General features: G+C 36.1%; 1 protein-coding gene and 1 pseudogene across 2 annotated transcripts; one reads left to right on the forward strand and one right to left on the reverse strand.

Moving 5' to 3' along the window:
• Window positions 1–5,987: 5,987 nt before the first annotated feature.
• On the forward strand, window positions 5,988–9,274 carry LOC125196088 (annotated as a pseudogene).
• A 115-nt stretch (window positions 9,275–9,389) lies between these two features.
• Window positions 9,390–13,465, reverse strand: LOC125196087 (mitochondrial-processing peptidase subunit alpha-like). Of its 2 annotated transcripts, none has more exons than XM_048094454.1 (13): window positions 13,280–13,465; window positions 12,396–12,593; window positions 11,976–12,272; window positions 11,730–11,897; window positions 11,449–11,616; window positions 11,248–11,328; window positions 11,038–11,122; window positions 10,672–10,769; window positions 10,442–10,514; window positions 10,218–10,288; window positions 10,077–10,126; window positions 9,829–9,941; window positions 9,390–9,749 (listed from the first exon to the last, which is right to left on the reverse strand). In XM_048094454.1, the coding sequence occupies exons 1-13, from the start codon at window positions 13,316–13,318 to the stop codon at window positions 9,697–9,699; spliced, it is 1,494 nt and encodes a 497-aa protein (XP_047950411.1). In that variant the 5' UTR covers window positions 13,319–13,465; the 3' UTR covers window positions 9,390–9,696. The 2 variants fall into 2 exon arrangements, with proteins under 2 accessions (XP_047950411.1, XP_047950412.1); XM_048094455.1 differs by having other exon boundaries at window positions 10,448–10,514; window positions 13,280–13,463.
• Between the last annotated feature and the right edge of the window lie 771 nt (window positions 13,466–14,236).

Below are 14,236 nucleotides of genomic sequence, written 5' to 3' on the forward strand. Positions count from 1 at the left end.
TTTTATGTTATGTTATTGTAATTTATGTATCAAACTATATTACTATGAAGGAACATATAGTTCTCTTGTATTTATAAAAGTATTTTTTTAGCTGTTTGGTTTGTTTTTTTTTAAAGTCTCCCAGTCTAAACTGAAGCAATAAAAATAATTAAGCTTCTACTCTCGTAGTGTTAGACTTTATTGGGTTAATTTCACAAAAATAATGTGTTGACTTCCCTAAAAATATTATTTCTTCTAAGTCATTAAATTAGAAAAAATTGGGTGGAAGATGCACGACTTAATAGAAAATTCGTGATTCGGTATATTTATATGGAGTATGTTTAAAGTTCAACTAGATTATTTTTTCTCAATTTATCAATGTTGATATTTGTATTGGTTAATTTGGTTATGTGGAAGTCTAGAAAAAACAATGAGATATTAATATTTAGTGGAATATTCTCTAAAAAAAGATAAAAATTCAGTGGGAATCATCATAAAATATACTCCCTCCGTCTGCGATTAGGAGTCCCAGTCACTTTTGCAAACCTATTTTATAAAAATGATAAAAAATAGTTAAAGTGGAGAAATGATAAAATAAAAAAGAGAATAATGTTGAGAAGACTCTTGTCAATATTATTCTCTCTCTTACTTTACCATTTCTCCACTTTAACTATTTTTTATTATTTTTATAAAATGGGTGCGCAAAAGTGACCGGAACTCCTAATCGCGGACGGAGGGAGTAAATGCTAGCACTAATATCTTCAACCAAGATCTCATAGTACATTTTAGACTATTATTAATAAGTCGATAGAAAGAAAAAGAGGTTAAATTCCCATGTGAAAATAGCTAATATTGTCATGATTGTAGACTTAAAAATTCCAGTCAACCAAAATATCATATCAATACTTAATTATTCACAGATCCTCATTTTAAAATAAAAATAAGTTATTTTCACAGTTATGGAACAGCTATCGCTAATTATGGCTTCTACCTAACAATGAATTAATTTGTGTGGAATGATTACAAAACATCAATTTGACGATTAACTAAATCTATCTATGTGATCATGTAAATGAGTGAAAAATGTAGTAGCATAACCTATCTATATAAAAAAAGGCTTCATCATTATGAATCAAGTTACTCAAAGTCAACTCAAGCTACACAAATATGTGTAAGTGACGATCCTCTTGTGTCACTTTTGCTTTTTATTTAGATATATAGTTTCTACTTACAAAATTTAATATCACATTAGTGTCCAAATTGGGGTGACTTTGAAAAGTTAAAATGGCCAAGGAATTATCTTGATATTTATAGTTACATACGTCGACGAAAAACAGTCTTAGCAGTTGACAATATACTGTATTCCCACCCCGCCTTTCTTGGTCGGGTCAAACCATGATCCAAGTTTGGTTTGACCTGCACTTAAGTCGGTAAATACAATTTTTTTGTAGTGTTATTATTATTATTATTATTATTTGGCCAGTCTGTAAGAAATGGAGAGTAGTGGCTTGGTGTAGACAAGCATAATGCCCAATTTAGTCCTCAAATCTTTGTGGGATCCTTCAGATGGATTCAATGTCACAAAAAGCACCCAACAATTTTCCAATTTGCTCATTCAAACCTGTCACTAGTATTTTTGGCTTGTTGGTTGTAGACATATTATAATAATTAACGTTAAAAATATACATACATATATGTCTATATGTCTACGCACACATATATTACTATATCAGAGCAATAATGTGTTGGATTTTATGGCAACGGTGCATATATATAGTTGTCATACACTAGATTGAAATTTACACCAAGTTAACGTTAGTAAAGTTGTTTGTAACGAGAGATTCATGGGACTTAAAAACCTAGGTTATTGAGTCGGTTTTCGACTCAAGTAACTTGGGACATATGGAGTGTTGCCTTATATAAATCGTGGTTGTTTGGCTGTTATTTTGTTGAACGCTCTACTGATCACTCTTGGCGATTTAATAATCTAATTTTCCGCAAATTGAAGCCAAATTCAAGAAGATAATAGTGAAAGTTTCTTTTTTCAGTTATATCACTAGATTTTGATTTTTCATATATAAATATAATTAAAGTATCCACTTCATACATGAATTTCCCTAATGTTTCTTTTTTTTTCACTTAACAACTAAACAGACATTCAAGGTCACTCGTACTCTCCAATTTATTAATTGGAACTTGATTAAAGATCATGAATATGGTTTAACTTGATTTAATTAGGATATGTTAAATGATTAAATTTAAACCATTTACAAAATCACCTTTTAAATAATAGTGCATTTTATATCCTCATTAACATTCATCTTTCATTGACAGATATCATCCAGACTAAGCAATGGCATCATTCTCACAAATCTCTCAATATCTCTCTATACTATTTTTTTTATTATTTTGTATATTCCATAAAATAAAAATATATACAAATTATAAATATTTGGGGGGAGGAATAATTGTATAACATACTCATTCTTACGTACCAATACAACAACCATAATGTAGTGATGGGATACACACATACAATGCTCATGATCATGATTTGCTGGTCCAAGAGAAAATTCATCAGAGGGCCACAATATTTTTAATTATGTTATAGTATTAAAAAATATATAAAACAAAACATAACAAATCCTCCTTTTAATTATTTTTAAAATAAATTATTTTCTTTGTAAACACCATACAAAATTTAATAACTCAAAGACACCATATGTACTTGAATTTGATTTGCATAACTAATTGGCATATCAAGAAAAATTGAAAAAGTATGTAAAATAGTATTTGTATGATTGTGAGTTTAACTAATTAACTGACAATTACTTGACACATTGTTTTCCCTGGAAACAATTGACTAATTAATTAAAGAGACATGGTTTTAACATTATGGTACTAAAATATTGAAGTAAAAGGGGCAAAAGAGAATAGTGTGTGGATCACTTGTTGGCAAATAGTATCACTAAACAACTAGCAATCAATCATTGTGAGACCATATTAATTATTGAAAAAAAATTCTGTATATATTCTATTATCATTGTATCAATTTAAATCATATAACAGCTCCACAATTGTTTACAAATTCGAGGAACTCTATATTAATTGAATGCCAAAAAACTAACAAAAACGAACCTGGATTACAAATCAGTTTAATGTATAAGAAGAACCTGAAAAATGAAATTAAATCACAGAAAATTTGAACCTAAATCTGACAATCTTTCATCTTATTTATTCATACAATATAGAATATTCGTCCGTATACGACAGAATGAAAATATTTTATATTGATAATATTTGATTCTATATTTGACTTGAATAGAATATTACCTAATAATCTAGCAAATATTTAATCTCGTCGCCAATATATAATGTTGCTTTAATTATATACTATTATAATTATACTTTTGGAATAAAAGATGAAATAAAATCTGAATTCGTAGACACATATCTACTGCCAGCAGTACATGATTGGATGATATGAGAGTTCATATGTATATACTGTATATATAAGTGGGATGTCACAACATTTTTTGTTGAACAAATATCTGTCGGAAAATAAGAAGAAGACAAATTAAATCAATTTAATTTATAAAAATTAATAACACAAAATAAAATAAAAATAAAAAGAATTTGGTGATTGGCAACGTGATGCCAGCCGTTGTATTAGCTGTTTAGGGGTCAGGTGAAACTCATATCTCTCCAATTTCTCGTCTAAATTATTCATTTATATTCTCGTCAATAAAAATCACTTCACTTGGTAATAATTATATTCATAGCTCACACTTACATCAATTTTTATTTTATTTTTTTGGCTTCAGCAATTTTTACAATTTTAAAACAAAAAATATTTAGACAATATAATTTGCAACCTATCGATTTAGTTAGCTGATATCCCACTTTAATTAGGTGAAGAATATCTCACTATTATTAGAACTTTTTTTCTAATTTTATGTACATTTTCTTGTCACGAATTATAAGGTATCATTGTTTAGCTATTTAAGTCATGTATATGTTACCTCAAAACAAGAATAAAGTCATCGTATATGTCAATCATTAATGGAATATTTATGAAAATAAACGTATTTTCTAACAATCATCATACAATCGTTTATTTTAAATCAAAAATTCCCTATCATTCAATTGATTATTATCTAGAAATTCTTCAAACCTTTGACAAATAAGAAAAGGGTGAAAACTAAAACTGATAATACAATTTACAGAAAATTAATTTGATCGAATTGCATCAAAATTTAAAAGTTGTAAGGCAATTCATGAAAATTACATTTTAAATTATAAAATGAGTTCAAGTTGTACTATTTTTTATGCATAATCATCCCATCATAAATTGGGAAAATTAAATACCTCAAAACTAGCTAGCAAGTTCATTTAATCCGGACGGATTAATCATGAAACATTTATTTCTTCATGAAGTAATACTGCACTTGTTTCTTCATGAAGTAAATATATATTCCAAAATAATTTTCTATTCAACGTGACAGACAACTTGACATCGATTTGAATTTAGTTATTTATAGAGTCATCAGGTCTTTTTATTAGTAGAGTCTTAGTGATGGGATTATCTTTCAGAGTTTTATTTAATTTGAAATTTTTACAGAATTATAAGTAAAGCTATTTAACATGGAGTGAAAGGCGCAACACAATATGCATTTGATAAGATATCAACGTAAGAATTAAATGCATTACAAACGATGTGCCAACTCCATGGTCACTTTACATACAACAATAATTGGTACTAATTTTTGAACACGTGATAAATAGGAGAATGCGAAAAATAAAACACAAAAAATAGAATAAATCGAACTAACATGATAAAATAAGCTAGGACATAAACAAAAAACGATATTTATGAGGCAAAACACATGCTCAAGCCTGCAATCGTGGCGAGCTACTGTTCGAACGTAAAAAAAACGCTACACAAAAGACAAATTAAAGCAAAAAAACTAATCGACAACTAAGCCAAAACCATAAACACATACATCAAGCTCAAACCCAACAAGAGAATAAAGAGAAAAGCTAGCGGAGATAGCACAACACTCAAGACAGATACCCAAGTTGCTCCCATGAACAAGACACGAGCCGGCACAAAAAGCAAGGTCAAACAAAAGAACGAGATCTGCTCTGTTTACCTCTGAATCATTTTCAAGCTTTTCGTCAGAAGCTCTAACCTCTTCGTTTATTCTTAGTTTCTCCCCGAAGACATTTCTACGCACGAGAATCACTGCTACTACACTTGAAAATTAGGTATCAAAATCCTAGGAGTGTAAGTCACTACAAAACTTTGTAAAAAGCCTAGAATAAAACTTTAAAAAGTAACTCAATCTCCAAGATTCCACCAATAGTAAAAACCCTCACTAACAATAGTACAAATTAAATACTCCCAATTACTCCCTCTGTCCCAGATAATTCGACCCAGTATTCTATTTCGGACCGTCCCACATAATTGGTCTCACTTCACTTTTACCATTTTTGGTAGTGGATCTCATATTCCACTAACTCATTCCTACTCACATTTTATTATAAAACTAATACTCCCTTTGTCCCCGAATACTTGACACAGTTTGCCATTTCGGTCCGTCCCCGAATACTTAACACAGTTCACTTTTTCCATTTTTGGTAGTGGACCCCATATTCCACTAACTCATTCCTACTCACATTTATTAAAAAACTAATACTTTAAAAGTAGGACCCACATCCCACCAACTTTTTCAACACACATTCCATTACATTTCTTAAAACCCGTGCCGGGTCAAACCGTGTCAAGTATTCGGGGACGGAGGGAGTACTTTAAAAGTAGGATCCATATTCCACCAACTTTTTCAACTCACTTTCCATTACATTTCTTAAAATCCGTGCCGAGTCAAAGTGTCCCAAATTATCTGGGACAGAAAGAGTAATAAACTAACACGATATCACAAGTGGACTCACTCTATACATATCGTGCCGAGATATCGAAAATGATCATTTCTAGTTGCATCCCTTCTCAAGCCTATAACTATTCCACTTTCACACATCCCATTTCATACACACATAAAAAGAAAAAAAAACACACACACATTCATAAATTTCTCCGAAACCTCACCAAAAAAACACACACAATTTTCCAGCCATGGATCCATGCCCCTTCGTCCGCCTAACCGTGGAATCCCTCGCCCTCCAGCTCGCCGCCGCCGCCCGCCCCTCCGGCTCCGGCATCCACCCCTCCTCCACCCCATGCTACGCCACCCTCAAAATCAAAAACTTCCCCTCCCACCATTCCCCCCCCCCCTCATCACCTCCTCCGCCGCCGCCGCCGCCGCCGCCGCGCCGGAGACATTCTCCGGCGCGGCGGCAGCGTCGTTCGACATCGGGCCGGAGGCCCTGCGGGGCCTCCTGGCGTGCGGCAGGCCCGTGCTGGCCCTGAAGATCAGGGTCTTCGCGGGGCGCACGGGCCGCACGTGCGGCGTCGCCAGCGGGAAGCTGCTGGGGACGCTGCGGCTCCCCGTCGACTTGACCCACGCGCAGGGGCGCGCGTGCGCGCACCACGGCGGGTGGATGAAGCTCGGCGGGGGCGGGGAGGCCCGGCTGCACGTCGCGGTCCGCTCCGAGCCGGACCCGAGGTACGTGTTCCAGTTCGGGGGCGAACCGGAGTGCAGCCCGGTGGTGTTCCAGATTCAGGGGAATATTCGCCAGCCGGTTTTCAGCTGCAAGTTCACGGCGGACCGGAGCAACAGATCACGGTACGTAGTACGCACCTCCGGCGCACTTTTTCTGTTTTAGAGATTAAGTCTGCTAACGTGGGCCGTGTTGTGTGTTTGTGGGACCCGCTGCCGTTGCATGCCTCTCTGGCAGTTATTATTAGTATAATCCTATCTGGAATTTCTTTTTATTTCCTTATTTTTCAAGAAATGTTCGTGGTCCCACTTTAATTACTCCCTCCGTCCCCTCGGATAATTCCTCTCACAGCTTTTTCATTTCTATTCCGCTCCACATAATTTGTCCATTTCACTTTTATCATTTTTGGTAGTGGATCCCATATTACACTGACTCATTCATACTCACATTTTATTATAAAACTAATATATTTAAGTAGGACTCACATTCCACTAACTTTTTTAACTCACTTTTCATTACAATTGCTTAAAACTCCGTGTCTAGGCCAAAGTGACCCGAATTATCTGGGACGGAGGGAGTACTTTTTTGTGTTAAATTCTCCCCCCGTCCACGATTAAGAGTCTCATTTTCTAAATGGCGGCATTACGATTTTAAGAAATGTTAAGAAAAGTGGGTGGAAAAAGCTTATTGGATTGTTCACACTTGTATATATTAGTTTTAAATTATATGCGAGTGGAATGAGTTAGTGGAATGAGTTAGTGGAATGTGAGGTCCCTAAAACGGGACTCTTATTCGTGGACGGAGGGAGTAGCATTATTGAAAAATTAGAGTGAATATTCATATTTTTTTTGGTGAGAATAAATGTTCATGATTTAGTAAGGGATTGTGTTAACACAGAGAATATATTTCTGGAATTTTAATGATTTTTTAATTATTTCTTAAGCTTTGAAATTTTTATCAATTTTATCTCGATTTTTCGATGATAAAAATTGACTAAAACTGAAGAGTTTGTGATAGGATTAAAGAATAAAATGATAGAATTGGAAACTTGACAAAATTGAAGCAGTGCTGATACAATTATTAAATGTTAGAGATAGATTTGATAAAAATTTCAAATGTTAAGATAAAATGACTGAAAATTGGATAGATAGATTTAATTGTCTACTTTTTATTTAGATATACTGTTAGCTATGCATCACATTAGCTACTTTTTATGTATCTAAAAGTTTCAAATATATATATGAATTTGGTTTATGGAAGACAGACAAAATCGATTAATAAAAAAAAGAGTGGTGCTACTAGTTTTAATGAAGATTCTGAAGCTTGCTTCATCGCTAAATCTGCTAATTAATTTGCTGTTGGGATCTGATAAATGTGTGGTCAAACAGACAAAAATTAAAGGCTTGTGGTTAGTTAATTAACTGTCTTAATATGCAACCACCGTCGATTCTCTTTTTCCATGTGCAAAGATCTTGTCCTAAACTCAATCTTCTTTTAACTATTTTACCTTCATATGCATTTATTATTATCTAACTAGTGTACATTTTATATGACTTGGGTTTGTCGTCAGCAGCGGACGCAGAAAATAATATTATTGTCTGACTCATTGGGGCCAGGCACGTAAGATTTGCAATTGCTAATTTGTGATCCTTAAGGACAGGATAAGGATCACAAATTAGCAGTTGCTTCATTTATTGTGTATCGTTGCGTTCGTTTGTGTGCGCCTTTTTCGTTCCGAAAGCCGGTACTAACAGTTGCAATCATTGTGTGGAAATTAAATTTCAACAGATCGCTTCCAACTGATTTCAACATTAACAACAACAGAGGGTGGCTGAGAAGAACCCTCTCTGGCCACAAAGACAGAGTAGGCAGAGAGCGCAAAGGGTGGATGATCATAGTCTACGACCTCTCGGGCTCGGCCGTGGCGGCCGCTTCCATGATCACCCCGTTCGTCCCGTCCGCAGGGTCCGACCGCGTCTCCCGCTCGAATCCCGGGGCGTGGCTGATCCTGCGGCCGAACGGGGTCTCGATCAGCAGCTGGAAGCCGTGGGGCCGCCTCGAGGCGTGGCGCGAGAGGGGGGCCACCGACGGCCTCGGCTACAAGTTTGAGCTCGTGGCCGAGACCGGCGGGATCCCCATCGCCCAGGGGACGATGAGCGCGAAGAAGGGCGGCGGGTTCTGCATCGACGACTCGAGCAAGGACTGCGCCCTGAGCGCGATGTCGCCCGTGAGAGGGTTCGTGATGGGGTCGACCGTCGAAGGGGAAGGGAGGGTCAGTAAACCGGCGGTTCAAGTGGCCGCGCACCACGTCACGTGCATGGCCGATGCCGCTCTATTCGTCGCGCTCTCGGCCGCAGTGGACCTCAGCGTGGACGCTTGCCGCCTATTCTCGCACAAGCTAAGGAAGGAGTTTAGTGGCGACGGCGATGATTTGTTCCTTTGAGTACAGTGTCGGACGCAGAAAATAATATTCGTAGAGAGAAAAAAAAAGATTGTGTGTGGAGGACAAAATAGTCTTTTTATTCTTCAAACGGTTCGCACAATGAAGACTTGTGAGTGAGGAGTAGGTTTTTTGGAGGTTTATTTTGTATTCATTGATTCTTTGGTGAGAAAGGATTTTTTTTCTTGAAATGATGTCACACATACTCAAATTGTATAGATTCTTTTTGTTCTTTCATATTGATTTTTCATTCATTTATTTATTTGATCACTGGTTGTAAATGTTGAATACGATGTTTTATTGGATGCTACATTGATTGTTATGCCTCATCAAATATGATGCAATGCCAATATCCAGAAAAATACAATTACTTAATTGTATTATATAAATGTTTATTCCATATGACAAGTTAAGACAATGAGAGATCAATCACTCAAAATCATAAATTTTCTATGTAAACTACAAATCATGTAGTATAATGAATCAGGAACAACAGTGATTTATGCAAATATGTACGCCAATTATTGTTTCAGCAAAGCATCCTTATTTTCTCTTATATGGTAAGGCCGTTCTTCGTCTTCAAAAAACGCCACCAGAAACCGGGGACAAGGGGGAGCTTCTCCGATCAGTTCTCTGATCTCAGCATTAACAAGGGTGACTTAAATGCGGCTGAACCTTTTGCTAACAGCATCGTAGCATGGAAGGTGATGCACTGCATATACGAGGAGGGCATGAGATATATCGAATGCTTAAATACAAGGAAGAAGAAATATTGAGAAAATTTTAGTTACCATCGCCATAACATGCCAATGTAAGGGGAGAACTGAAAAGCTTTTTTGCAACGGTAACAATATCATTGGCCGTGATTTGATCAACAGCGTTCAGGTATTGCTCCACGGGTTTTCTGCGCATAAAGAGAGAGATACTCTTAATGTTTTACAAAACCAAAAAAAAAACCAGAGACAATCAAGCAATTTCGTGGAATTGAAGCAAGCTATAAGTTTGAAAGAAACTACTGTAGTTACTAATTGACACACACCTCTCTCCATATGTCAAAATTTGTTTACCGATGTCTTCAGATGCGTTCACCTGCAATGATAACCCGGACAAATAAGTTGAAAATTTGGCACACATCCATATGAAAGGTTTAAAAGCACTGATGCAAGGCGAGATCGCATACTCTGGATTCCAAGTTCATCAAAATGGCAGATTTTGTTGCTTGTTTTGCACGAGTTAGCTTTAGTTTATCAACTACGATACTCAAAGGAAGATAAGTTCAGTGTGAATACATGATGCATAAGAAAACAAACATATGAACTGGAAAGCTTTCACAATCAGCAGTAATCATAAAACAAGGGCTTTGATAAATAGTGGGATTCGTTCCACTGAATGAAAGATATTCACCATCACCTGGAGAAGTCACAGCAAGTAGTTCTCTGCAGACAATATCCATAGCCTCTGGCGCAGATTTAGTTTCCTGTACTCAAAGGCGTAGTTTCATCAGTTTAGCTTCAAAATTGACCAGAAACAAGAAATCTACCACCCAAAACACAATACAAGTACTGAACAAATAAAGCAGTTTCTTATATTCCTTCAGAGCTTAAAAAGACTCGAAAATCAAAAATATTCCTTACAGCAGTAGCTTGAATTCCAAATAGTCCAGTGTGATTGTAGATACTGCTGAAAGCAGAAGATGATCGGATCTGAGGATGCTCTTTCAAGGGACCGAGACCTGCTTATCATTAAAGATGAGAACGCATGAAACTCTATTTGAAATAAAAGTGATTACAGAAAAATTTAAGACAACTTATTGGTGTTTTATTGGCATTTCAATTGACCTAGACACATAACATTATAAGATGTTGCCAGAAGAGTCTTTTTCAGCACACAAAGTAACTAAACAACACATGCATCTAAAGTTTAAACACGACTCAACTAAAGATTTTTGGTTAAACAAGAGTTTCCCAACTTAGTTTCAAAGTATTAAGAGCAGATAATACCTGATGTCAGGTACACCGCCTTTCCAGGACCACTAGCTGAGAAAGGGCTACCAGCTGAGAAAGATCTACCTCCGCCCATGAGCATCTACAAGATTAACACAAAAAGGGTCTTCTTACAAGATGAAAATCAGAATTATCCCATCGCCCATTTCTTCTGAAGGAAAGAGCAGTTGAGGTTAAATTAAGGATAGTCCAAATGAGCAAGCGAACCTTAAGAACGGTCAATGTCATAGCATCCTTCTCCTTAGTCCAGCCACCGGGAAGTTCAAAGGCCATAGCAAAGTGAGTCAACTGCTCATGCATTCAAAATGATGTATTAAAGCCTTATTTCCAAAATCGACAGTCAAAGAATTTGGCAGGAAATAAAAAATGAAAAATACATAGGTTATCCAGGATATTGCTGGTACACACCCCTGAATCACCTTGACGGCGAAAATCTCCTCCGGTGTATGTTGGCTTTGCAGGCACAGACTTAGAATCTTTAGGCATATCAGATAGAAGTGGTTCGGCATATTCTAACAGTTTTTCATGCTCAACACCTGATGCAGCAAGAACAATCCTAGGGGCAGTGTAATGTTCCTAAACCACATAAAATCAGATATGTAAACCAATTAGAGAAAAATAAAATCAAATGCAAACAAATTACGATCAAAGGGAGTGAAAGAAGAAAAAATATGATATTCAGGACTTACAGAAACAAAGTTCTCCAAAACATTGCTATTCAACCTGCTAACTGCTGCTTCTGAAGCCAAAAGGCTATTTGCATACGCACCAGAGTAACCAGTTGAATGAATAGCCTCCAGAAGCAGGTGGTGAGGGTTTTTGGAGCATTCACTAATCTCAGCACGCATCTTGAGGAGCTGTGGAGGGCATATCAGTATCAAATTGCAATATCCAAACAGAGGGGGCAGTGAGCCTAAGAAGACAAACAAATATACCTGTTCATTAACTTCCCAATCCAACAAAGCTTGGTTTCTAACACAGTCAACAAGAAGCTCAACCATCTGAGGTACATATGTTTTTAGTGCACCAAAGGTGTAACTCATACGCTCCCGAGAGGAGGATGCAGTTATATTGCCACCGATTGCCTCAACTTCTCGCACAACGCGCAAGTGGCTCCGATTAAAGGTAGTTTTAAAGGCCATACGCTCCAGGAGATGTGTGGCTCCATAAGAAGCTGGACTTTCATAGATTGATCCAGCATCGACATATAATCCAATCGAGGCTGCAGAGCTCTGATCAAGAAGCTTAATTGATCACCATTCACCAGAATTTTAAAATGAAGAAAATGGGATGGGGAGTGGAAGGTGGATGAATAAAACCCGATAGAGATGAATAAACACAGTATCAACCCCTACCGCTGATGTTTCTGAAGCAATTCTGAGGCCATTTGGAAGAGTGGTTATCTTGGTCTTCCCAAGCTCAACAGAGTCTGGCAACGGAGGCGGAAGTACAATACTCTCAAGTGGAACGTCTAGTGGTGGAAGTGAAGATGACTTAATTGCAGAAGCACTTGTACTTGCATATCTAGCCAATCCTCTACACCCTGTTCTGGCCTACCATGTAAAAAACGAAAACTAAATCCATCGATTTTCTTTGTAGATGATTCGGAAGTACTAACAACCTCCTCTAAATAACACTTAACACAAAGAAAATGAAGCAGCAGGACTGTAATATTATTGAAAATACATCCTAGCATCTCTGTGCATGAAAATATAACACTGTCGGATAAGAATTTTTCGCTATAAAGGAATTTCATATTTCTAAAAACTAGAAAACCAACAGCACTTGACACAGCAGAAAACTGAAGATTAGCTTTTTATTCTAAGCAATTGAATTATTGAGATAAATTATCCATTACTAGGCAACAAAATCAACTTTAACAACAGAATCAGCTAATTTATTGTAAAGACTATTTCTCTCCCAATATCATTCTGTTTTAGGAATCTGGCGCATATAACATGATCAAGCTATTAGCAGCTTAAGGGAGCTAAAACTAAGCACAAATCATAAAGTTCCAATCAATTTTACAGGCAGCTGGAATTTTTCATCTCCAAATTCAGAGTAAAACGCGATCAGCCACAAATTAACATCTGTGATTCATCACTGAGCAGTTTTCAGATCTAAACAATAGAACGGGGGGGATAACTAACACATAACGAAAAACAATCAGCGAATGCGGGGCATTGTTTGATGAATTGGTGATCGGGTTAAAAGAGGGGGAGAAAATGAAAATGCAGACCTTGATAGCCCTGAGTCGAGACGACGCCGTTCTGTACATGCTTGGAGAGGGGATGACTTCGATCGGTGGGAATCGAAAAAGGTGAAGATGTGAGAGAAGGAGAAATGGTGAGAGTTTGAGAAGAATAGCTCAAGCGCGACGACGGAGAATCAGGATCCCCGCACGTGACAAGTTCATCTTTCTCTCTTGGATTTACACGTGCGACCTCAGATAATTAGACAATTCATACAAAAAAAACTTATTCAATAAATTTAATTCTATCTCAGTGTTATTATTATACATTCAGTCACTAAATGGGATACTTACACAATTTTTACAAAAGATTTAATCATTATTTCATGAAAATTTCAAGTTAACCTATAGTAATGGATACAAATTGATTCAAGAATTAATTACTGTCTACATGGCATTATGGCAATCGAGTTATCGCCTATGTGATATTTGGGTCATCAATTTAAATTCTCCCAACACGTTATAATTACACAATTTATATATTAAAAAAAATAATCTATAACGTATGTTGGTTAAAAAAATTTGATATAGCTAAATGTTTTATCAGGTTCTCGTTGTGATACATTACATTTTATTTTAGAGCAATTTATTGATAACTCAACTAAGACATGCATCTATGATGGCCTTTTAAAAAAATAATTCACAATTGCATAATTGTAAATCAAAAGATTCATACGAGTAAAGTACATGTGGAATACGATTGATGATTTTAAAGAGCAAAACAGTCTTTCATATAATAACGGTAGAGAGATTTTTATTCGTACTCGCATGTCTAATCGACAAGAGCGTCGTATTTATACATTTCACTTTGAATATCATAATCATAGAGTATTTAGATAATAAACCTCTAGTTTTATTATTTTAAGTTTCATTCATAAAAATATTATTCAAAAGGATATCTACACAAAAACTATAAATATTTACTTGTATAAAACAATTGTATAA

The sequence above is a fragment of the Salvia hispanica genome, chromosome 6 (assembly GCF_023119035.1).
Source record: "Salvia hispanica cultivar TCC Black 2014 chromosome 6, UniMelb_Shisp_WGS_1.0, whole genome shotgun sequence".
In the NCBI taxonomy this organism is placed as follows: domain Eukaryota; kingdom Viridiplantae; phylum Streptophyta; class Magnoliopsida; order Lamiales; family Lamiaceae; genus Salvia; species Salvia hispanica.

Bases quoted from the DNA above. Each gene is read 5' to 3' on its own strand.
- LOC125196087 (XM_048094454.1), bottom strand. From the start codon at position 13,318: ATGTACAGAACGGCGTCGTCTCGACTCAGGGCTATCAAG. The intron at 11,898-11,975 runs GTATATTTGTTT...TGCCCTCCACAG, and splicing joins ATTGGGAAGTTAATGAACAG to CTCCTCAAGATGCGTGCTGA. The intron at 10,127-10,217 runs GTATGCGATCTC...TTATCATTGCAG, and splicing joins TGATGAACTTGGAATCCAGA to GTGAACGCATCTGAAGACAT.